The 24,725-nt window shown below is 41.6% G+C and overlaps 1 protein-coding gene across 1 annotated transcript in view; it reads left to right on the forward strand.

The window, feature by feature from the left end:
* The window catches only part of LOC131400887 (amine oxidase [flavin-containing] A), a 63,742-nt gene extending 45,798 nt beyond the window's left edge, over window positions 1-17,944 (forward strand). Inside the window, exons 6-15 of the mRNA XM_058535682.1 lie at window positions 2,235-2,376; window positions 4,725-4,874; window positions 5,163-5,322; window positions 6,187-6,283; window positions 9,439-9,492; window positions 13,617-13,674; window positions 14,875-14,972; window positions 16,962-17,073; window positions 17,284-17,346; window positions 17,538-17,944. Coding sequence (XP_058391665.1) covers window positions 2,235-2,376; window positions 4,725-4,874; window positions 5,163-5,322; window positions 6,187-6,283; window positions 9,439-9,492; window positions 13,617-13,674; window positions 14,875-14,972; window positions 16,962-17,073; window positions 17,284-17,346; window positions 17,538-17,684 — 1,081 coding nt within the window. The 3' untranslated portion in view covers window positions 17,685-17,944. The remainder of the gene's footprint in view (window positions 1-2,234; window positions 2,377-4,724; window positions 4,875-5,162; window positions 5,323-6,186; window positions 6,284-9,438; window positions 9,493-13,616; window positions 13,675-14,874; window positions 14,973-16,961; window positions 17,074-17,283; window positions 17,347-17,537) is intronic.
* The last annotated feature ends 6,781 nt before the right edge of the window (window positions 17,945-24,725 follow it).

The following is a 24,725-nucleotide window of genomic DNA, read 5'->3' on the forward strand; positions in this document are numbered from 1 at the left end:
GGATGGGGGAGACAGGAAAGATGGATGATGTGGGAGGATTGTATTTTCCAGGAATGACCCAGTTGATGGGGGTTTACAGGAAGGATGATTGGTGTGGTGGATGGTATCTTCCAGAAATGCAGCCATTGATGGGGGTTATAGTTAGAGTAGATATAGTGAGGGGATGGTCTCTTCCAGGAACAAGTCACAGTGCATAGGGGGATACAGGAAGATTGTATGGCCGATGGGGGAATGGTATCTTCCAGGAACAAACCACAGTGACTTGGAGGAGTCGACAGAAAGGATAGGTGGTGTAAGGGGATGTTATCTTCCAGGATGAGCTACAGTAACTGTGGGGGACCAGGAAGGTTAGATGATGTGGTGGCATGGTATCTTCCTGGAATGAGCCATAGTGGTTGGGGGGAGACAGGAAGAATGGATAGTGTGAGGGCATGGTATCATCCCAGAATGAGCCACAGTGGATGGGAGAGATGGGAAGGATAGATGGTGTAAGAGGATGGTATCTTCCAGGAATGAGCCACAGTGCTTTGGGGAGACAGGAAGGGTGGATGGTTTGGTGGGATGGTATCTTCCAGGAATGAGTGACAATGAGTAGGGGGAGACAAGCAGGGGTATCCCCTTGGGGGGATGGTATCTTCAAGGAACAACAACAGTGACTTGGTTGGAGTGGGTAGGGGCAACAGGAAAGATAGATGGTGTGGTGGTGTAGGAGATGATATATGCCAGGAATGAGTCACAATTTATTGGGGATACAGAAAGGATGGATGGTGTGGGAGGATGGTATCTTCCAGGAATGAGCCAGTTGATGGGAGTGACAGGAAGGAATGGTTGGTGTGGTGGATGGTATCTTTCAGGAATGGAGCCGTCCATGGGGCATACAGTTAGAGTAGATATAGTGAGGGTATGGTATCTTCCAGGAACGAGCCACAGTGACTTGAAGGGGTTAACAGGAAGGATAGGTGGTGCGAGAGGATGGTATCCTCCAGCATGAGCTACAGTGACTGTGGGGGAGATAGGAAGGTTTAATGATGTGGTGGCATGATATCTTCCAGGAATGAGCCATAGTGGATGGGGGGAGACATGACAAGTGGGTGGTCTGAGGGGATGGTACGATCCAGGAATGTACCACAGTGGATGGGGGAGACAGGAAGGATGAGTTGTGTGGAAGGATGGTATCTTCCAGGAATGAGCCACAGTGGGTAGGGGGAGGCAGGAAGGGAGTATCCCCTTGGGAGGATGGTATCTTCAAGGAAGTACCACAGTGACTTAGGTGATGGGTGTGACAGGAAGGAAAGGTGGTGTGGTGGTTTGAGAGGGTGGTATCTTTCAGGAATGACCCACAATTAATAGGGGCATACAGAAAGGATGAATGGTGAGGGATGGGGGATGGTATCTTCCAGGAATGGCCCACAGTCATGGGGGCAGACCAGAAGGATGAATGGTGTGAAGAATGGTATCTTCCAGAAATGAGCCACAATGAATTTTGGGAGATACAAAGGTTGGATGGTGTGGGTGATATTATTTTCCAGGTAGAGAGAACAGCGTATAGCTTTTATTAAGGCCCTGAGATGGGGAGGTTGACATGTTTCAGCAGTGAATGGACCGTATGCCTAGACCATAAAGATGACATTAGAAAGTGATGTAATGGGAGTTTGGAGAACTGGTTGAGAGGCTGTTCGTGCAAATATATTGACCATGTTTAAGATTTTTGCCTTTTACCATGAAAGCCATTAAAGTCTTTTAAGCAGAGTGTTTTTCTTTGAGTTTTGGACTGTTGAAAAACTTAATTGGCTATAATGTGGAGAAGGATCAAGAGGGGATGTAGGATAACCAGGTAGGGATGACCAGGAGGAGCCACCATTGTTGTAACCCTGGTGAGGGACAGTGGTAGCCTGGACCAGGGTGGGGGCAGTGGAGGTGGAGAGTAGAGGATGGTTGTTCAAATAAATGAGAATAAATATCCTTAATGATCCCTGACAAGCATATTGACCCTTTAGACTGCACTGGAATTAGCATATTTGGAGTTAAGCCATAATTTCCTAAAAGCAAGGGAAAAGTTTACTTTCCCCAGGAGTTAAAATATGCATTCCTTCAGAAATTGAGCCCAGAAGTTTTCTTTTTCTTTGAAAAGCAAGAGAAATGCTCTAACCATACTGAACTGTGTCTTAAAAACACGATGTCCTGTGATGCATGTGTGTATTTACTCCTGACTTCTGCTCTTGTTCTGTGACCAGGAAAGCTAGGGAGTTTGCAACTCTCTTTGTCAATATCAATGTGACATCCGAACCCCACGAGGTGTCTGCCCTGTGGTTCTTGTGGTATGTGAAGCAGTGCGGAGGCACCACTCGGATATTCTCGGTTACCAACGGGGGTCAGGTATGGAGTGTTCATTCTCACACTATAACTTCATTTGTGATTTTGCCCTCACCCAGTGCAGTGTCTTAATAATTGCTTTCATATTTTGAAACAGGAGTGAATTTGAAACATGAATTTTTGAAATGATTTCAAAAAACTTTTCTGAAAACAAAATTTCTCATTTCTGTTTCTCATTCCTGAAAATAAGTTCACAGCTAAAGAATGTTTCATTTTGATTAATTAAGTTATGGGAATTTAGTTCCTTCCTTTTGGAGGTAGATAAAATTAGGCTATTTACGTAAGAGGAGCTAAATTACTAAAATCAACTAATTTCCAAAAAATTCTAGTACTTGTGAAATTGTTGTACTTAAAGTCATCTCTCTTTCAGCCATGAGGCTTTTTTTTGTCCCATTTTGTGTCTCAAAGTTATTCTTTTATGTTAACTGTTATAGAATGAAAGTGTCTTCTTTCTTCTAATTCACACAAGTGATTTATGGCCACTCTTTCAATAGTAAGTTCTACATTTTGGATTCTAAATTTTTGTTGCCCGCTATCATTTGCTCAGCTTCCATACCACTTTCATTACTGATGAATGAACTCATTTGGCTCATTGGCTTGACACACAGCAAACCAATGGTGAGGCCAGAATCCTAATTCCCTGATTTTCTAGACTCCGAGATTCTTTGTGTCAAGGATCTCCCTTATCCAAAAAAATGGGTATCTCTTTTCTAGGAATGTTATGCCTCGATGGGATGAGGTTTACTTAGGAGCAGTTTACTTCCAACTTAGGCTCTGTTCCATAGCAGGAGATGTCGAGTCTTTCTCTGCTAAGTGAGTTATTTCTCTCCTTAGGAGACCTCCAGAAGTCCCCAAATTATTCTTGTGGCCCCAACACTTACTACCCATTTGACCATTGGCTTGAACAAATGCAGGATAGTTGCATTTTTTTACGTGTCTTTACACTTAGAAATCCCACATTACTCCTTTTAACCTAGATTTTTTACTTTCTGAGGTATCTTGACTCATATTTTATATTTATATGCCTCATTCAGAGGAGCAGAGGTACTTCTATGCAAATTCTACACAACCTTTTGGAAAGTGCAATTCAGATTATGAATCTCAAACCATTATCACAATATCTTTATAAAGACCTTAGATTTATCCTTTAATAATTTAGTTCAACAAATACTAGACATGAAGGAGTGGACAGTGAACAAGGTGGAAATAGTTCATGATCCTTCCACTATACTAAAGTTCAAAGTAACTCTTGGAAAACAGAGGTCAAATTATAAATTAAATGGTCCCACTTTCTTGAGGAAGAACAGATCATGAATTTAGGTGTGAACTACTATGGAAATATTTTTGTAAAGAACTTTGGTGGTGTTATTAGAACAATAGCCAGTTATAAAAGTGCAAAAATTACTGCGTGGCTATTCATGCAAGGTTTTCTAGAGGAGTGTGATTGAGGTACCTGATTGTCAAATGTTAGTCTGTGCCCTAGTCTACATACATGTATTTCTAACCATTCAAAGAATCGTCTACAACAGGCTAAAAATATTGCCCTGGTTCTTACAAAGTGAGTTGTATTAAGGACTTGCCTTCATAGATTGAGCTGGAATAATTTCCATGGTGAGTGCAGCAGATCACATGGGGTGGAGCACTCATGGTCTTACAGGGCTGCTCAAGGGAACTATTGAACAATGTGTCAAGGAACAGGCAGGTGCTTAGCCTTCACCCTTCTGCCCCGCAGTGAAACTTCCAGACATTTTTGCAAAAAGTTACTCAACATCTGAGATTTAGATTCTTAGAACATCATTTGGTGATGACCAGATAATCTCTAAGAGCACCCTTAGCCTGTTCTCTTAGAGAACATCTTAATCTGCCTAGACAGCCCTTGGCCAGGACTTTGAGAAACCAGAGGGAATTAGAAACTGCATCCCCATCTCAATAAAACCAGGAAAGAAAATAATTAATTAGTCTTAAAAAAAGAAACCACATCCCCTGGGAGAAGTGTGGCACACTTCCTTTCCCAGGGCTCCCTCCATGCACTGAACTCTTGGGCGTTTGAAGCCCACAGACTTGCTGATATTTGCATTCGGTCAAGGTGTCACTGGTAAAGGGGAACATTTCTTCTGATTGTGTGATTTTATAAACTAATCATGGCTTTTCATTGCCAGAAGCTGTGCAGAGCATAATGATTGAGGTGCCTTGGTAGACTTTGCTTCTGTCCTTAATGAGTTCAACAGTGAAGTGTGCAGAGGGTAGACATATGGCCTGTGACTTTCTGGAGTTTTTCTAATCAGTGGCAATACAATTTTCCTTCCTTGAGCTTTTATAACATTTCCTTTCCTGCCTGCCTTCTTTTGTAGGAACGGAAGTTTGTAGGTGGATCTGGTCAAGTGAGCGAACGGATAATGGACCTCCTCGGGGACAGAGTGAAGCTGGAGCATCCTGTCACCTATGTCGACCAGTCAGGTGACAACGTCATCGTAGAGACATTGAATCATGAACGTTATGAGGTAATTCACTTTAGTCAAAAGGATAATATATTAAATAGGCCTTGTATCTTCTGCAGCTTTTAACCAAATATAATCCAAGCAGTGACGTAATTAATGCTGGCACGTTTCCAACTCAGTCTTCCAAATTACCAACCTTGGTTGACCTGCCTTGTACTGTTTTGTTGCCTCGTAGTGGCCTCATTTTGTATGTTGTTACTGCTCAGTGTCATTCAAAATGATAAATATGATGTTTCACGCCCTCTGCAAAGACTCACGTTTGAGGTGCTATTTTGTGTTTGTGTGTTTTAGTGCAGATACGTAATTAGTGCCATCCCTCCAACTTTGACGGCCAAGATCCACTTCAGACCAGAGCTTCCATCAGAGAGAAACCAGTTGATTCAGCGTCTTCCAATGGGGGCTATCATTAAGTGCATGATGTATTACAAGGAGGCCTTTTGGAGGAAGAAGGGTATGCAGCACTTATTCATGTTTAAATTGTACTAAGTGAAGGGACCACACTCTTCTAGAAACATTAGGCTAGACATTAAACAGAAAAAAAGATGTGTTTTCAAATTGGTAGATAAAGGATTATAAATCTCAGTCTCTCCATCTCCTGATAGCCCATTGTGACACAAAATGACCCCAAGAGCACTTGCTGGCAGTGAGAGGGAAAGAAGAGATCCCACCAGTTGCAGGGCCACCATTGCCGTGGTTCCTGGCATATGTCCTGCCACTTACTCTTCATGAGCAGAGTGAGACAAAGGGGCACTGTGGAAAATGCACTGTTTTGAAGTCACGTATTCCTGGGTTTCACTTACTAGTGTGGCCTCAGGTGTGACACTTCACCTCTGTCAGCATCAGTCTTTGTGTAAAATGGTAACGACACCTACTGTCAGGGTGTTGTGAAGATTAAATGAGGCATGCTCTAGATGGATATGGTGGCTATTGTTGATAAGCCTTCTGCTCATACTCAAAGAATTCCTTCCTGCCACTTCTTCCATGGGTTTATAGGGGTAATTCCCTCTAACACACCTCTCTCTTTCTCCATGTAGTCCAGGACTCCAGGGCCATCTTAGACTTTTAGCCATGCATTGATCATACATGACCCTTATGTAGAGGTCATTGAGATGGGTCATTTTCCAGTGTCTGGGTGAATAGACATCCTTGTATAGTCAGTGTGTGTATTTAATAGAAAATAGCTTCTAGGGTTTGGGTAAAGACCAATGGTTTAAGATTTGCCTTCTTCTTAGCAAAATAGTTTTATATAAAATTTTTCCCCCTAAATCTCTGATGAGGTCAGTCCCAATCGCTTATTGATTTTCTCCTGGTTAAGATTATTGTGGCTGTATGATCATTGAAGATGAGGAAGCTCCAATTTCAATAACCCTGGATGACACCAAGCCAGACGGATCGCTGCCTGCCATCATGGGGTAAGTTAGAGCTGGGTGTTCTGCATTTTCCAAATTGTGTTGGTGTATTGGTGTGGATGCTGGCAGAGCATATTGTTTTGGAATCAAGCTCAAGCAATGATAAGTAACCCTACAGAAATAGATCATGTTTCCCTGTATTAAAATATTAGAATAATGTTTTGTGGCACAAGAACACTGGGAAACTTTACTAAAATTGACACCATTTTGAACTTGCGCTCATATATTTCTTTCCTCGATAAAACTTACAGATTGAGGACAGAGTTAAAGAAGCAGCTAGACAGGCAGTATGGTAGACAACCCTGCCTAGAGGCAGAATGTCTACAACCATTCTGGAATGAGAACTGACTGTTTTATCCTATAAAACTTTCCAAAGTTAGGGTTTCTGGGCTTTATACTCTTCTCTATTCCAGACATCGCCTCATAGCAAATGTTAATATGTTCATTGTTACCCTGGGACATAAGATGGATGACCAGTTAGGAAGTGCAGCTTGAAGTAGAGCCAGGCCTTGAGTGGATGGCACTTTTTCTAGTAGGTCACTCCATGGCTGTCCTTTACCAGGGGTGGTCCAGGGCGAGGTTCTGTATCTGGAAGAGGAGAGCTCTTACCCTCTCCTTGCATCCCCGCATGCACCTGCTCTGCCCTTTGGGACTAGGGGTCCAGAGAAGGAAGCAGGGGCTCCCACAAAGGAATTGCTAAGGAGTGCTGCAGCCTCCCAGTTGCCGTGCCTTTCAGCCCTCCTCAAAACTATACAAACAAAAGGCCTATTTATTCTACCACATCACAACAAAAGAGCACAGCTTCTGTAGCAGTCAAGTGACGTTTAGAGACCAGTGGTTTTCTCCTTCACCCCTGGGAGAGTTGAGCTCATGCACATTGCATCATTAAAGGGAAATTACAAAACCAATAGGAGCAGACCCACGATCCAAGGGACTTAGAAAGCAGGCTGTGCTACTGGACTGTCAGTAAGACATTTTATAACCCCTTCTCTGGCTGTAAAATACAAGAAATAGCACCAGCCTCCCTGGCAAGGGCAGGTGCTCACAACATAATCACCATAGGAACAGTTCATCCCCTTCATCTCTAATTCCACTGGGCAAGAAAGGATATAGATTGTTTGGGCAGTTTGTTACCACCTTCTATATGCCAGAGGAAAGCAGGAGGTTGAGGTAGAGATTTCAGGAGACTGTCAGTCAAGACCTATCCAATTGTAGATGGAAGAACATTCATGTTCTTCTTGCCCTGGGAGTTAGATACTGTGCCATCTGCCCTTCTGGGCTTTCTTCAGCTTTATTAACAAGGACATGTATGGCAGAAGCCTTCCAGATGGTAATGGAGTTACTTAGGCAGTTCCTAAAAAGTGATATTCTACTCTGTTTTATCTGGGCAATTGCCTCCACCTTGTTCTTGCCTTGAAGCTTCATTGCCTCCACCCTGCTCTTTGCTCTGGGCGAGGAAAGCCTTGAAGATAGGGCTGGTAATTGCCCAGCACTGTGTTTGTGATAACTAGTGCCTTTTGGAAACTAGAAAGGACGTTGTACTTTAGAACTGTGGAATGTCCTCAACCCAAAGCCAGTGTGTTTAATTTCCTCGATAAAACACCAAAGGAAGTTAAAGAATAGTTGTCCATAGTTAGAATTAGATCAAAGAGGTTATTTCATTCTTGACTTGAGATTTGACAGAAATAGCCAACACTAACTGCCCTTTGGAAAAGGAACTGTAAAAAGCACCCAAGATCTAAAAAGGTTTTCAGATAAATCATTTAATCTTTCATCAGATAGTGGTGATTTTCATTGAAATACTGCATAAATCTAAAATGATCAATTCTTGCATAAACCTAAAATTTAACTAAAATCATTACTAGCAAGCTATAACATAAGGTGTTAAATCAAGCAAAATTATGACTATATCCCATAAAGTTCAACAGTCCACAGCTTCCTCTGAAATACTATTCTCTGGATTAACACATTTATGTTTTGTATCTTTGCTTCCCAGAATGATCTTGAATAACGGCCCTAAAAGAATTGCCAATCAAATTGAGGAACAGTTTAATCTGAGGGTGAGGGAGAGGATGAAATATCTGTTTCCAGCCCTTGCTTTTTCAGTCCTGATCTACTTGTCTTTTTGGTCTAGAATAAAGGAAATACAATTTAAAAATTTTTTTTTAATGGAGAAATAACTTCATTGTCCTTTAGCTCATTTGAGTTTTTGGAAGATTTCTAATAATAGTATAACTAAGTTCTTCTTGTCACAATTCAATTCTTTAAAATATACATGCAATTAGTAATATCATTATAATAAGTAGAATCTATCTGATTAAAGGGAAGCAGACAGATTATAACAGAGTTTTGCTGAGTTACTGAATTTGGGGACTGTGCTAGGCCAGTTTTCCAGGAAGCCAGCTCAGAGATGGAGATTTGGGTGCAGGAGGTTCATTGAGAAGTGCTCTGGGGATCACTACCTGTGAGGAAGGGGAGGAATGAGGATCGGGCAGAGGGAGATATTGGGCTTCAGTGTTGTCCCAGCGGAGGCCTCAGCCATCCCACAGGGAGCTCTGAGCAGGATTACCCTTCAGAGGCATCCTGCACTGAGGCAAGGGGGTGGGCCTTGGTACCCACTGCACCCCAGAACCGGTCATTCTGGGGAGGAGCGGGACCTTGAGCCAGGCAGTTCTCTGCTGCAGAATGATTGCTGGGGAAGGCTTCAGCTATGAGCTGAGGGCAATGAGTGCTTGATCCTAAGGAGAGATCTGGGTGACCCACCATGACATCTACTACAGGCATTTATTTATATTTGTTTTTCCAATTTTTCAAGTATTTGGCAGAAGGCAACAGTCATTGCTGGGATAATCATTTAATGCAACATTAATTCATCTAACGTTTGGTTTCCTACTATATGCCGAGAACTGTGCTAAACTTTGGGGGCAAAATATTGAGTAGAAGGTGACCTGTCATTTAGGAGCCCACAGCCTAGCAAGGGTTTTGGACACAGAGGCAGACCGAAGACAGCATGGCATTTGCTCTAGTGGAGGGAAATCATGGGAGGGTGTTGGGGAGTTCATTAATGCCAAGTAGGTGGAGGCAAGAACACTTCAAAAAGAAGCAACTCTTAAGATAAACTGCTGATGACTAATCGTTCAAGTGTAACCTCTCTCTAGCTTCATCGTTGCTCGAAAAGCTGACCGACTTGCTAAGCTGCATAAAGAAACAAGGTAAGAATTTACATCTGAAACATATAATAGGTTAGATTTATATTGTGCTTATTGCACTGACAACAGTATAATAGCATTATGAAAAACACAATAATCCACTAATATTCTCAAAATCACAACAAATCGGGCCGGCCCCGTGGCTTAGCAGTTAAGTGCACGCGCTCTGCTACTGGCGGCCCGGGTTCGGATCCCAGGCACACACCAACGCACCGCTTCTCCGGCCATGCTGAGGCCGCGTCCCACATACAGCAACTAGAAGGATGTGCAACTATGACATACAGCTATCTACTGGGGCTTTGGGGGAAAAAAAAGGAGGAAGATTGGCAATAGATGTTAGCTCAGAGCCAGTCTCCCTCAGCAAAAAGAGGAGGATTAGCATGGATGTTAGCTCAGGGCTGATGTTCCTCACAAAAAAAAAAAATCACAACAAATCAACCATTTTGTATTTTGCTATGAGCCCCTCGACTTAGTCCTTGCCCATATGCATATATAAATTGAGTTTTACGTGTTTGTGTTCATTTTACAGTAGTTCAGAGGTAGGATTTCCCTGTAAGATAGAGAAAATCATAGAAAACATTAGCTTTGAAAAAAGCTTTAGAGGCCCAGTCCTGATCACCTTGCAAGACCATTCATTATTCCTTTTCTAAGGTTCTCTAACATGTACTTTTTTGAAAAGCAAATCCATACATATGTGTTTCAACCTGTTGCAACTTGTGTACATAAAGTATTCCTCTTTGATTACCTAGGACACAGCTCTGATGTTCCCTTCTCCCGAGAGCTTCCTAGTAGAACAATTATTTTAGGACAATGGCTTTTTCTTTCTTTCTCCCTTTCTCTCTTTGTACCATGTTGTATTTGTTTTATTTTGCCTTGGAATCCTTTGTTCAAATAAAATCTTACTTGGAACTCTTACCTGGAAACAGGCATTTGGCTATTGGGGAACTGCCTCTGGGAATTTCTGGGCTTCCCTTCTTTAGGGTAGTCCTAAATCCTTTGTTAGCTTTTGAAGAGGACCGATACACACACAAATGTATACTTCTCTCCACTAACAGCCCTTGCTTTGAGAGTTACTTTGATGACTTTGGAAGTCAGGGAAAAGCTGTAGAAGTTCCCACATTTGCACACAGATTTGTTTATTTGAGCTACCATGAGATTTGATGTCAGGAAGGGAACTATTTTTTTTTTTTTTTTTTTTTTTTTTTTTTTTTTGTGAGGAGATCAGCCCTGAGCTAACATCCGCCAATCCTCCTCTTTTTTTGCTGAGGAAGACGGCCCTGGGCTAACATCCGTGCCCATCTTCCTCCACTTTATATGGGACGCCGCCACAGCATGGCTTACCAAGCAGTGCGTCGGTGCGCGCCCGGGATCCGAACCAGCGAACCCCGGGCCGCCGCAGCGGAGCGCGCGCACTTAACCGCTTGCGCCACCGGGCCGGCCCCGGAAGGGAACTATTTTAATGTCCACCTTCTCACTGAGTAGAGGAAGAATTTGGGGTCCACTGACAGGGAATGATATGCCCAAGGCTCCATAGCTAGCTTGTGACCAAGTCAGGAATAGCATCTAATGTGTACTTTTTTTCATTACGCCACACTAAGCTTGACATTTTCTTTTGGATTTCCTGCTTTCCCTCCTTCTTAATAGTAAAATAAATACCAGCCTGGATGTAGACATTTGGTTATGATTCCACATGGTGGCTGAACTTCTCAAAAGTTTTTACGAGGCAAAACCCTTAGAACTCTGACTATGTTGTTGACTGGAGCAATGGTTCCCAGAACCGACTGCATCAAAATCTCCCAAAAAATGTTTGGAAAATATATTTTTATGAGGCCAGTAGATTATGATTTGGTAGGTTAGGGGTGAGGCCTGAGTATTTGTATTTTTTAACAGGCTTTTCCAGTTATTAGGAAGAGCAGCCAGATTTAGAAACCAGTGGGTAAATTCACCTACAAGATGATTCGCACAGTGACCTCTTTTGGCCATCATTTAAAATATGTTCTATTATTTTTAGAGCCCAACTAACCAATCATTGCATTGCTCCAATATCCTTTTCTTACATAACTTTTCCAAAAATTTTTAATTTTAATGGGAGGAAAGGGATGGGGAAGATAATTTCCTGATATATTTGTATGAACTCATCCTTGACTCTTCTAATAGTGTGAAATACAGTAAATAATGACATATTTCTATTATAACTGGTTTATCGTTCAAGAACGAAAAATTAACTACAATGTAGGTTGATTGGATTTTAGATTTCACTGTTTTAATAAAGATTTTACTACATGTTCCAAACATAAGTTAAGCATCATTAATCTTTTCAGGATGATTATCAATACTTTTGTTTTCTAATTGACTCAAAATGTCAGAATTATTCTTTGTAACACTCATATGAAGTAGTTAAGAATGAGTCATCTCATCATAGAGTAGGAAAGAAGGTACCATACTAGGCTGAGGATGGATTTTGATTCAATAAATTTTTATTGACCACTTATTACAGGCGGGATGCTCAAGAGAGTAGAGCCTCGGCCCTGCCATTAATTAGCTGAGTGATGTTGAAAAAGTCTCTTCAATGCACTGAGCTTCAGCCTCCTCATCTTTGAAATGAGGGGCTTGGATTAGATAGAGAGAGATAGACAGGTGGACAGTAGTCTTGAGACTTCTTCCAGTTCTGCCTTTCATTTATGATTATTGATCTGTAGTATGAACAGCTCCTTGAAGGAAACCAAACTTTTCCTGTCTGTACTGGAACTTAAATAGCCACCTAATGTTGTGTGACATCACCTCAGGAGTGGCATTTGTTTCTCCCTTAAAACCTTCCACGGTAAAATGGTAGCAATAAGCAATGTTTATAATTCCACCTCCTACTCCTGACTTAACACTGTATGTCCACAAGATGGAAGTTCTAGGGGTTATATAAATGGTATAAATGTGAGCATTCAGTTAAATTTATAAGGTTACATTTTGTCCCACATTATTCAGAGAAATTGGGGACATGTTTTAAAAATATTTTCTAATGTAATTGGCAACATAAAATCGTCATCTTTAAAAATCTCTGTTTCTTTTATTACTAGTAAGTGTAACCTTCCCCCTCACACGTTTTTGGCCGTTTGTCTCTTCAGCTTTTAATGCTCGTCTTACAGATTTGAATTAAACAGTTTGCCACATTTTTTAGCAAATATTTTCCAATTGCTTGTTAGCCTGTAACAAGTATTTTGGAGCACTTTCAATGTTTAAACTATATAAGAACTAAAGTAGGTAAATACCAAAAGTATATAACTGGGATCAGTGTGAACCTATTCCAACAAATCCTGAAATAGACCCATTCATTTCTAAAATGGGTTATTTTAGTAAATTAGAACTTTTTAATATCACCAAGAGTGGTTATAAGTTTAAAATGTATCTGTTTCAAGAAGTGCTTAGATAAATTAAGCTACTGATTTTTAAGACATAACGCGTGCCATGTTCTGTGCTGGTCATTTACATAATGAATTATGAGGGTAACCAAAGACTGCGTTTGAGGTAACATCACATAGCACACCATGCCCACTGCCCAGATGCCCTTTGGAGTACTGTGTCCGCAGACCATTCTGTCGAGTGACAGATTACTAGACTGGAATGACTGTAGGCCTCTCCAGGTATAGCATATTTTATGTTATGCTTAAAAGATCAAATGAGCTTTATATGTTTGTATATCTTTAAAATATAAATATAGGATACTTAAAAGACACTGTCATATGTACTATAGACTTATAAAAGGGATTATTCTAGAATTCTACATATTCCAGAAAAGTGACTTAGAATCAGTTCCTAAAACTGACTGAATTGAATTTAATCTCATTTTCCCCATTTTAATCTTGAATAGATATGGTATAAGGTAATGAAAGAGGCAAAAATATTTTTTAAAAAGAGGAAAATTCTGTTGAATCTTCAAATCAAATGACTGTATTGAGGCATAGAGTTAGAGTGCGGAGATTCATGGAACTGTTCATTTTGTTTAGTGACAGAAGGCCATTGATTTTAATTTTTCCTTACTAAATCTGGTTCATTGGCAAGAGCCCTGTCTTGCTGTCTCTATTGTATACTCATCAGTTTTTACTTCTTTAACTTTTTTTTGTTCTTTTTTACAGGAAGAGGAAAATCTGTGAGCTCTATGCCAAAGTGCTGGGATCCCAAGAAGCTTTACAAGTAAGAACCTCCAGCTTTAATCCCTAGCAGGTTCTGCTCAGTTTGCTCTAAGTGGTAAAGCAAAGCGGATTCTGGTTTCCTGACAGTCTTAAGAGAGTATAAAGGGATATGCTTACTAGAGGATTAACTTCAACAATCACAAAAGGCAATTAAAAGCTGCTGTCAGGTGCATGCAATTTCAGATGCAGCAGTTCCTTGGGCTGTTCACTAGATAATTGGCAGCCAATTGTAATCAGAGCCTGGAGCTGCAGGTATTATCTCCAGGGTGGGTGAGATCAGTTCCCAGAATAGAGGTCCTGCCCTCATGTCAGTGTCAACTGACTATTGTGAAATAAAATCCCAGGTATGTCATCATTTGTTGGTGAAGGCACAGTAGTATATACTTGATAAGACACACTGAATCTGGACTCTCTGCCCAGATCAAAGTCATACTAATTTATTTTTCCATCTGTAGACTCAATTCACGGCTCATTTAGGAACTGTAGTGTTTTCAATCCACCGTTGAAAGTGATTACAAGAATGAAATTCTTTTTGAAGAACCTACTAGATAGTTGGGGGCTCTTTCAGGGGATTATCTCTGAACTGTTCAAATGAAAAACTTGCAGAATGTGTTAGGGAAATCGGAGAAGGTTCTCATGTCCCTTGAGAAACATTTTTCATCTTAATTGTCCCCGTTTTAGCAGGATTCCCATCATTCACTTTTCCAGCTTATATGTTTTGGTTGTGAAAAAAGCCTTTCTTAGACACTGTGCTTATCTTCTGCCTCTTCCCTTCCACCCCTCTGTCAGCAGTAACACTGTAGTAGATGGGGGAAGTAAAGTCTATGATTTAGAGAATCCAGAGATTTGAGCAGACCTTTCCAGAACCTGATTGTTGGTGGGGTTTCCTATAGACTTAGGTCTAAAGACTTCAGAATCTTCATGGAGATGCCCTCTCTTCCAGATACTGGAATACTTCATGTCTCTCCTAGGCAAAAGGTTGAGAAAGTCAAAGTATACATAGTTTGTCACTTGGTACCTCACAAAAGGCCATTACTTGATACTGTCATGTTTCCCCTTAAATGAGTTAGAAAAACAGGGCTGCCTTTTTTTTTTTAATGTAAACTTTTTGTTAAAGTAAAACACACAAGAGCCTTTATTATTGACTGCCAGCATTTCAGCTTTGTCTTCCCTTTGAAATTTTCTTCCCGCTGATCTGCAGCCGGTGCACTATGAAGAGAAGAACTGGTGTGAAGAGCAGTACTCCGGGGGCTGCTACACTGCCTACTTTCCCCCTGGGATCATGACTCAGTACGGAAGGTACTACCCGGACACTAAACTGATTAATACAACACATGCACCAAACTTAAAAAGATAAGCAAGGTTCAATAGAAATTGTAAAAATAGTCATCAGCATTCTTATTTCTAATATCCCAGATAGTCAGTTTGTACATTTCTAGATATCCGTAGGAAAACAAGTAGGTACAAAGTCGGTACAAATAACAAAAATAAGTCAGTACAAAGAACAACAGCTGTCAATACCTAGAACAATCACAGACCACTGGTGAGGATTTCAGATGCCAGCAGTACGTTGAGAATTCTGCAAGCTGCATTGTCCTCCAAGAGGCCTTCTTGAGCTCAACTAAACATTTAGTCTCACATGACTAACCTAGGCTCCTGGGCACCAGTCTACACAGAGGGACATGGGCTAAACACGTCTTGCCAGCCAGAGCAGCGTCAGACATTCCTCTTCATGGGGAAGCATCCTCTCTGTATACAGCTAAGGTGGAAGGAGGTGATATCCACTCAGGGTGGGAGAGTTCACCTTGGCTTAGAAGCCCCATGCCCCATAGGACCCATTGTCTCTTGTAACAGCCTCTTAGGCTTAGTGTCCAGGATCCTTGCAAGGGACATGCCCAGTTACAAAAGGCACCATACTCAGGGAAACCCAAAGTGATAAACTCCTACAGGTCTTTACATTTCATGACAGTTTTCCCAGCCCAGATGCAATTTTCCAATGTGGGGGTGTGGGGACGCATTTTTACCATAAGCAGTGTTACCTGGTAACGTAGATGGTGTTATTCCTTCATCAGGTTTCCAAACGCACAGAGCTAGAAAGTTAACTCAAGGTCACGTTTGTCCACAGAGAAGGAAGAAGGATTTGTTAATCCTTTCCTTACATGAACTTTTTGTTTGTTTATTCTTAATTGAATCATTAAGTAATGATTTTAGTTAAATTTCAGGTTTATGCAAGAATCAATCATATTTTATACTTATGCAGTATTTCAATGAAAGTCATCAATATCTGATGAAAGATTAAATGATTTATCTGAAAACCTTTTTTGATCTTGGGTGCGCTTTACAGTTCCTTTTCCAAAGGGCAGTTAGTGCTGTCTATTTCTGTCAAATCTCAAGTCGTGAATGAATAGCCTTTGTTAGTGATAACAGAATTGATTAACTGGAGTAGTTCTGGATTCAAAGTAGAAGTCTAGAAAATGGGACTAGGATTAGGAATAGATGAAGCCCAAGATTCCTGGAATTGGAAAAAGACATGACAGTGGGTTAAGGTAAAGGCCTTTGGAGTGGAGGTGTGCAGCTTAGGAGATTTCATGAAAGTGGCTGCAGATGTGGCAGGAGTCAAAGCCAACAGGATAGGAGGGACAGTGGCCCATTCAGCTTAGCCCTTCCGTGGTTCTCTTCACCGAGACCTGTTTGTAAGAGAAGGCCCATTTCCCTGCCCTCAGCCAGTCTCCAGATAAATTCACAGAAGCTAACTGTACAGATGTGTTTTTTTAAGGAGACAGACATATAATCCCTCAGATCTCTCCTTTGTTAGAAAGTAGTTAATCTCCCTGTGTCCCCACTTGCCACTGCGGTTCCTCCTGACACCCTTGGAGTACCTGCATGGCTGGGGTCTGCAGTCAGATGTGATCCCATGGAGAATGCGCCCCTTGGAAAGACTGTAGGGAGCATATTGGACTGCAAACAGGAAACACAGAGCAAATAAATCTGATTGTGGATTTAATGCATGTTCTTATATTCCACTTCTGGCTGGCTAGGAAAAAGTCAGCATCATCTTTAGTGATTGATGATCTGACAGCCTGATTCTCTCTGGCTTGCAAGTTCAGATCCTTAGGTGCAGGCCCAGGAAACAGGGAAGAGCCTTTCACCTTTGGCTGAGTCCCATGGGAGTTTTTGAAACAGTTTGAGTTTCCGTGTCTTTTTTGTTGTAAATGAGGGCAGTGATTGGCTCATTTACCCTCAGCACCTTTCCAGGTAACTCTGTGTGACCTCTCTGTTCCCTTGAAGGGTGATACGCCAACCGGTAGGCAGGATTTACTTTGCTGGCACGGAGACAGCCACACGCTGGAGCGGTTACATGGAAGGAGCAGTTGAGGCCGGAGAGCGGGCAGCTAGAGAGGTAAGAGAGGAAGGCGAGTCACTCTCCCTCCTGAGTCCGGCAGTGTGTTTGGCATCTGGCCTTTCTAGATGTTGACACTGATAAATCTGTATGTCCACTTCTCCGCCCCTTGCTCCACTCATGGGGCTCATCTATGGCCAGTAGGGCCTTGAATCTGTTGAAAGTACAGAACCTCATTTCATACTTAATACCATGGCCACTTTCTTTCAGGTCTTGAATGCTTGGGGGAAGGTGGCAGAGAAAGACGTATGGCTTCAAGAACCTGAATCAAAGGTCAGTTCGGCGGCTCCATCTCCAAGGACCAGTAACTGCATGTAAAACTCATCTCTCTCATCTTCTAGCGTCTGATGTAATTGTAGATGCCACTCTCCAGGGCATATCCACACACTGATTTTACAGATATGTTTTGCCCCTCCTTGTCAGTGCAAGAGTTTTCTGCTAATGATCTATATTCATTCATCTAGGATGTTCCAGCTACAGACATCACCCACACCTTCTGGGAGAGGAATCTGCCCTCCGTGTCAGGCCTGCTGAAGATCATTGGATTGTCCACAACAATAACTGCCCTGTCGATCGTGGTGTACAAATTCAGGGGGCTGTCACGATCCTGAAGTTTCAACCTAATGCTTCCTGCTTATGCTTTCCCAGCACCATCAAAAGCAAAATGTTGACAAATCAAAGGCCTTGTCATTGGACCACCTTTAAGTGCACTGAATTTCACCCCTCAGTTTAGTCTCAGTCCGTGTTAAGTGAAAACAATCCGAAGAATCACCTCATTAATTTCAGTAAGATCAAGTTCCATCTTGTTGTGTAGATTAACTCGTATTGATGGTAGAATAAAACCTTGTGATTGTTCGCTTAATTTCAAGAATTTCAAAAACCTTGTGATTGTTCGCTTAATTTCAAGAATTTCAAGTTGAAATGCTCATTCTGAAACAATTTCTGTGTCCTGATTTTCTCCCCTTTTACACAAAATGCCTGATGATTGCAGAAATGAAGCATTTAACTTTCTCTCTGCAGAGGTTGAGTAAGTTAAGGCCCAGCCTGTGACTGTCCTTTTCAGTCCTTAGGAAATGATGAAGTATAGGTCCAGAGCCCAGAGGCTCACAGCTTCCTGAGGTGAGCAGCTCCCACTTTGGATGGAGGAATAGTAAATGAAAGCGGTGGAGGCAGGAGGATGCAAGGCCCTCAGACCAGTAGGGGGTACATCTTCTGGGCTGCTGCCTCAGGACTCTCCTGACCACTTCTAATTCCTGTGAAGTTTCTACACACCTAGTCTTAGTGCTAGCTCGTTTGTATTTTCCTCTTTTTCCTCTTAAAGAGGGCAGTGTTTACCAAGGTATAATGTTAAAATTGACTTGCTGTGGCTTTTGTGCAGCTCCCTAGGTGAGCAGAGAAAAATAGTGGCAAGACTGTTCCCCAAGAGGCCTTCCTGACTAGCTCCGCATGAGACCAACTGCAATAGGCATCTGCTCTTCCTCCTCGAAGGTGGCTAGACGTCACTTCCCTCGTTTTCAATGATAACATTCTCTGCCGATTGCAGGAAAGCAGTATTTTCCTTTTCTCAGGTAGACCTTGGCCTTCTGAAGGCCCCTAGTGGCATATATTTTTTCTTTTTTCCTATGACCATAGTAGAATTAGGCAGATCCATTAACTTGTCTTCAACATGGTTACCTGCCAATTTCTCTCAAATAAGTACTGAAATCCATATGATGAATTTCTGATTGTTATTTGTTGAGACTATCCAATACAGAAAGGGAATTAGGGCTCTGTATTATAACCTCACTTGCTTTAGTTATTAAGTTTTATAAAACATAAAATCTAGTGATTTTATATATGAAAACTAAGTTCTCTTAGGAGAAATGTGGGCCCAGAACAGTGCTCACATCTTGTCTTTCCCATTTTAAAAACTGTAAGATTTTTAAAATCCCCTTCCAAAGGTTTCAGCCATAAAATACTTCTTTTTTTTAATATAAATATCTCGAAAAAATCTGCACAGATGTGATCCAATAAAGCAGTCGAGAGAATTCCATGGAATCAGGTACACAGGTGGTGGATACCCAGTAATACCTTATTCGGTATCATTGATGAATGAGGCATTTTATTTCAAATGAAGTTTCTAAATAGCTGAAGCTTCTTCTTTTATGTGCCAAAATTTTCAAATAAAAATTTTGGTGGACTGACTTCCACACATTATTAAATAAGCTTGATTCCACTTCATCTTTTTTTATTAATCAGGTCAATCATTGTGTATCTCAATTATTTTATACTTTTATAATAGAGTGATACGATTGGATTTGCCCCTGTACTAAGTGTCATGTGAATGTTTTATAGCTGGTCAGTCTACTGCTTCTTCTATCATCTCCCATATTCAATATTTTATTTTATATCCTTGTTATCTCCATTACTTCCCGATACTTCTTAACCTAACTTCCTATCTATTTTTTATTGAATGGGAATTAAAGATTGCCAAAGGAAACCAACCCAAGTTATTACATAATTAATCTTATCATAAATCCAAAATTAAGTCACTGGACCCTGATGTGAGGACTAGTGCCTATCCTAAGAGCAAAGAGCAGGATTTTTCTGCCACTCTGCCTTGCAATTAAAAAGCATTTTATTTAATTTAGGAGTTTTAGTAATGTCTTGGATATGCTCCAGTACATACAGAGTTGTCGCATATTATATCAAACCATGTTGAGAAATCACATCCCTGATCTATTTCAGTTGTTTCTGTTCACTTAGTGATTAACTTGGTTCTGACACACCTTTTGGGAAATGCTGATTTAAACTTCTTAACTGGCAACAGTTTTAACAGTAATCAAGTTGTTAACATATCTAAGTCTTGAATGTTGAAGGACTCCTGAGTATGTGATTTACCCTCTGCTCAAACTTTTTAGAAAAATTAATTTATCCTAATTAGATCAGCCCTGTTAAGCTACAGATTGAGTATCAAAATGAATGCCATTTCAGACGTGAAATCAGAACTGAGAACTCCCACCATATATGAGACCATCCAACACCAAGATACCATAGGTCTTTTCTCCAACCCAGAGAAACTACAGCCAGTTTAAGCAGTTGAAAGAGCCTGGCCCTGTTAAGGCATCTGCTTCACAATTCTGAAGGCTGAGTTGGCCTCACTCCATAGTAAGGTCTAGAATTAGATTTTAAAAGTTAACCTTTTTTTTTTCACAACTGTTAAATAAGGACTTACACTACACTGAAGAAAAAATATCAAAGGATTGTGAACTACATTTAGTTTGATTGTGAGCTTGGTGCCTAATGTTCTCTCTGAACTGTGCCCCAGTGCTACATGTGGGAGTACGTATATGTGTGTGTTTTGCCATTGAAGTATGATTTCGCCTGTATGCTACAGTTTTGTTTGTTAATAAAGTGCACTACCACCCCTGCTTCAGACCTGGCTCCTCTATTTAGTCAGTGGTCCCAAGGTTAAATGGCTTCTTATAGCAAGAGGTCACAATGAGGTGTGATCCCTGGATGATGGGTTTAAAAACCACTTTATATTGACTCCAAACTCTCATAGTTCAATTTGACTTTCATGTTTTATCAAGGTTTTCTGGAAGCTAATTAAATGCTAGAATATTGGGCCACAGTATTCTGGGCCACAGTCAGTCCATGTGGGGTCTGATGGAAGCTTTCTCACCTAATTAGCTTATGATACCTTGAGCAAATCACTTTGGTTCTCTGCCTCAGTCTCTCCCATCTGGAAAAGAGTGCGTTGCACTTGATGACTTCTAATGATTCTTTTCATGGCAGCATTATATGATTTATGCATTTGTTACCAGCACTCTAGCTATTTATTTTTGCCTATCTGTATGGCAGGGGCAAGTCACTCAGCCTTTCTGTATCTTGCTTCACTTCTCGTCGTAGGTTGGGTTCCCTAGAAACAGACTGAGATGCAGAGTCAAGGCAGAAAGTTTACCGGGGACAGCTCTCAGGAAATACAACTAAGGGAGTGAGGAAGGCAGGATTGGGCAGGAGTTGACCTACAAAGCAGTTGCAACTGAGGCCTCAGCAGATCCTAAGGGGCAGCTGGGAAGGCCCGTCAGAATTGTTCCCCATTGAGACAAGGGAGTCTGGCCTCTATCCCTTCATTAGCTACCCTCTGGGAGGGGGTGTTGCCTTGGGTGAGGCAGGTCCAAGGACAATTTCTAGTGAGGAACTGCAGTGAACTGAGATTAGCCTGTATTCCCAGCAGCTGGGGGATCCGGGGGGGGGGGGGGCTCCCACAGTATCTACTTTACTTCCCCTGAAAATATATAGAGTTTCCCTTTGTCATGTAAAAGACATTGTAGACCTGAGCTTTGGTTTTATAGATAGAATGAGGCTATCTCTGTGAACCTATCCCTGTTAGCTAAGGGAACTGATTTTAGAAGGTTGTATTTCTGCATTATTTATGTAGAATAAAAAATCAGAATGGGAAGAAACTAGAGAAATGATTCAACCTCTGTCTCAGTGAAGGAGCCCCCCTCGACAGGTTACTAACAGAAAAGATCAAGGGCTAAAAATGTGCATTTATAAGTAGGAGCCCCAAATCCAATGTTTTCAGGAGTCAGGCAGCTAAAAATTAACAGCAGCAGGCATGAGACATTAGGCAGTAGTGGGGACTGTGGCTGGCCTGAGGAGTATCTGCCCTCTGAAGAGCATTTATATTCAAATTCCTTTAAAAGATTGCTAATCAATGAAAACACATTTGAAGTCTTTGCTCACATGTTCAAATTATTCTGAAGTCTCTGATAAATAAGGTTTATCAAGGTTTGGTTTTACATCACTTAAATGACAAATTCTTTTTGGATGTCTTTGATTTTCTAAGAAATGAGCACCAAGACCAGCACCATTTTGTAACTACCTAAAGTTACAAAAAACTACCTAAAGCAGGTAAGAGAGGCCTGGTTTGGAAGGGCAAAAAGACAAAGGGAAAAAAAGAGAAAAGCCCTCTTAGACCACAAATCTCCCTCAAGAAATAACCCTTCCCCCAGCCTATCCCAAGGCAATGCTTATCTCCTGCTATGTCAATGTCATGATTGACAAGAGCAGTGGCAAACTTTATTGGAAAAACTGCATCCTCGTGATGAGATAGAAATTGCAGCTCTTCTGTCACCATTTAATCTCTGCTGACTACAATATAATTCTAGTACACAGGACGTCAACATTGAATGGATTAATTTTTTTAAACTGTACTGTCCACTTTTTTTTTTTTTACCACCACTGAGGTGGTGGTAAAAATACAATGTATGTCCCTTAGCCCAAAGAAGCTGGCTGAGACCTTAAAGGAACAGGACGGAAACAAAGGAAGGTATTGGATAACTCACAATTCCCTTTCCTCTATCAGAGCTCAGGGCTTGGTTCCCTTCCTTGACCAAGGCCATCCTCTTTGGAGTTTGAAGGCAGGTCTCAAAGTGACAGCTGGTATGAACTAGTTGTCTTAGCCTGGAGCCAGGTTTCTGAAAGTTTTATCTGGGGCCTCATGTGGAAAAGTTGGCTTGAGGGAACGTGGAGTTCCTTCAAGGTGGATCATGGGCCACTCGAGCAAGATGCCCCCTAATGCACATGTGACCCGTACAAGACTATTATTTATTTATACTCCTTTACAGGCACATCTCAGTGGGAACCAAGTTTTCCTATTAATGGGCCTCCGATATTTTCCAAGCACCACCGAGATCCATAGGTGAAATAGTGATGGAGTGTAGTGGTATGCTGGGGGGTGGGGTGGGAGCAAGAAAAAGAAAAGGGAAATGGAGGGGTGCTTAAAGGTCCACAGAGCAACATGATGAGAAACTGATGGTTTGATAATCCCAAAGTGAATTCAGGGTACCCCTGAACCTTATGTCATTTACTCTGACTGAGAGTACCCGCCTTATAGAATGGATGGGAAAAGTGAGATAATGCAGGTAAGGGCTTAGCATAGCAAGCACTCAATAAGTATTAGCTATTATCCATCGACCTTTTAGAATGGAAGCAGATAGAAAGCACTTTTTAAATTTTGCGAGCAGTTACCACCTTCTTACAGTCATTCAACACATACTTACTGAGCACCTACAATGTGCTGGGATTCAGCAGTGAACAAGGCAGACAGAGCCCACCTCGTGGAGCACACAGTCTACTATAGACGCCAAGCAACACATTCACTGTAGCTCTGGTCAGTGCCATGACAGAAAACCATAGAATACTATGAATGCAGGGGAAGTGTTCTAGGAGGACATGAGATTTAAGGGGAGGTTTCTAGGATCTGTGCTCAAGCCTCCATGAGCATCACTGTGTGGCACGTCAGTAAGAACACTGTATAGGGCAGAGAAAGGAAGTAAAAAGTAAGGAGATGGTGTCTTAGTCCGTTCAGACTGTTAGAACAAAATGCCATAGACTGAGTGGCTTATAAACAGCAGCAATTTATTTCTCACAGTTCTGGAAGCTGGGGAGTCCAAGATCCAAGCGCCAGCAGATTTGGTGCCTGGTGAGAGCCTGCTTTCTGGTTCACAGACGACGCCCTCTCGCTGTGTCCTCACACTGTGGAAAGGGCTAGGGAGCTTTCTTGGGCCTTTTTATATAAGAGCACTAATCCCATTCATGAGGGCTCTACCCTCATGACCTACACACACACCTCCTGAAGGCCTCACCTCCTAATACCATCAACTTTGCAGTTAGAATTTCAACATAAGAATTTCAGGGAGGCACAAACATCAGTCCCTAGCAGATTGCATGGCTAAATGGTAAAGAAAACCACACAATAAGCATCATCCATAAGTGCTGAATGTAAAGTCCCATTTGCTCCTTTGACCATTGTTCACCTTCAGTCTTTTACTGTTCTGTCTACCCAGCCCTTCTCTGCACTCCGAGATCTTTATCAACTAGGATTCAGTGTCTCCCAGCCCCCTGTGGTAAGGAGCTGCCTAAATTTGTTTTAAAAGAGTGCCATCTTCTGGCCAAACACTGCTGTTTCCTTCCAATGGAAATCCTCAAGTATTCAAGACAATGCTGTCCTTGGGGAGACTAAGAGGTGTCACCTCCACTCAGAATTTCCTCCAAACACATTTTCCTGTGCTCTCTTACTTTCCAGTTGCGACATAGATCAAAAATATTAATGTCTAATGTCCACAACCTTTCCTCTGCTCTAATTGCCCAGGAAGATTTTTTGTTAGAACTGCATGGTTTCTCAGCTTCTGTTATGTCCATCTGGGTAATGGGTGAGGAAAATTGGTGGGAGCTGAGAGAGGTGGGATTGCTTTTACCTTAGATAGGGCAGGGAACTAACCTGGGAAAAGCAGGGGAGGGAGGCTGGGGAGAAAAGAGAAAGTTTCAGAAAATCAGCTTGGGGCTATCGAGTGCAGCTGGAGAGAGGGAGTTTTCAAAACCTGCCTTGACAACCTAGGGACATAGAAGTAAGGAGAGTTTTTAGGAAGTTTGGCTAGGAGTTAACGTGGTGCAACAAAGATCTACACTATTCTTTAAGCTTTGGGTTTCAAAATGGTGTTTCTTTTAGACACTATACTGTACTGGTATAGAGGTCCCCTAAACAGCCTATATTATTCTGGGCTATATGAAATCAGAAAACATATGGCTAAGTGCCTGGGATCTTGAACAGTGCCTAAGAGTCCTGTAGATTCAGTTTACGGGATCTCAATGTAACTACACAG

Source organism: Diceros bicornis, chromosome X (genome assembly GCF_020826845.1).
Source record: "Diceros bicornis minor isolate mBicDic1 chromosome X, mDicBic1.mat.cur, whole genome shotgun sequence".
Taxonomy (NCBI): domain Eukaryota; kingdom Metazoa; phylum Chordata; class Mammalia; order Perissodactyla; family Rhinocerotidae; genus Diceros; species Diceros bicornis.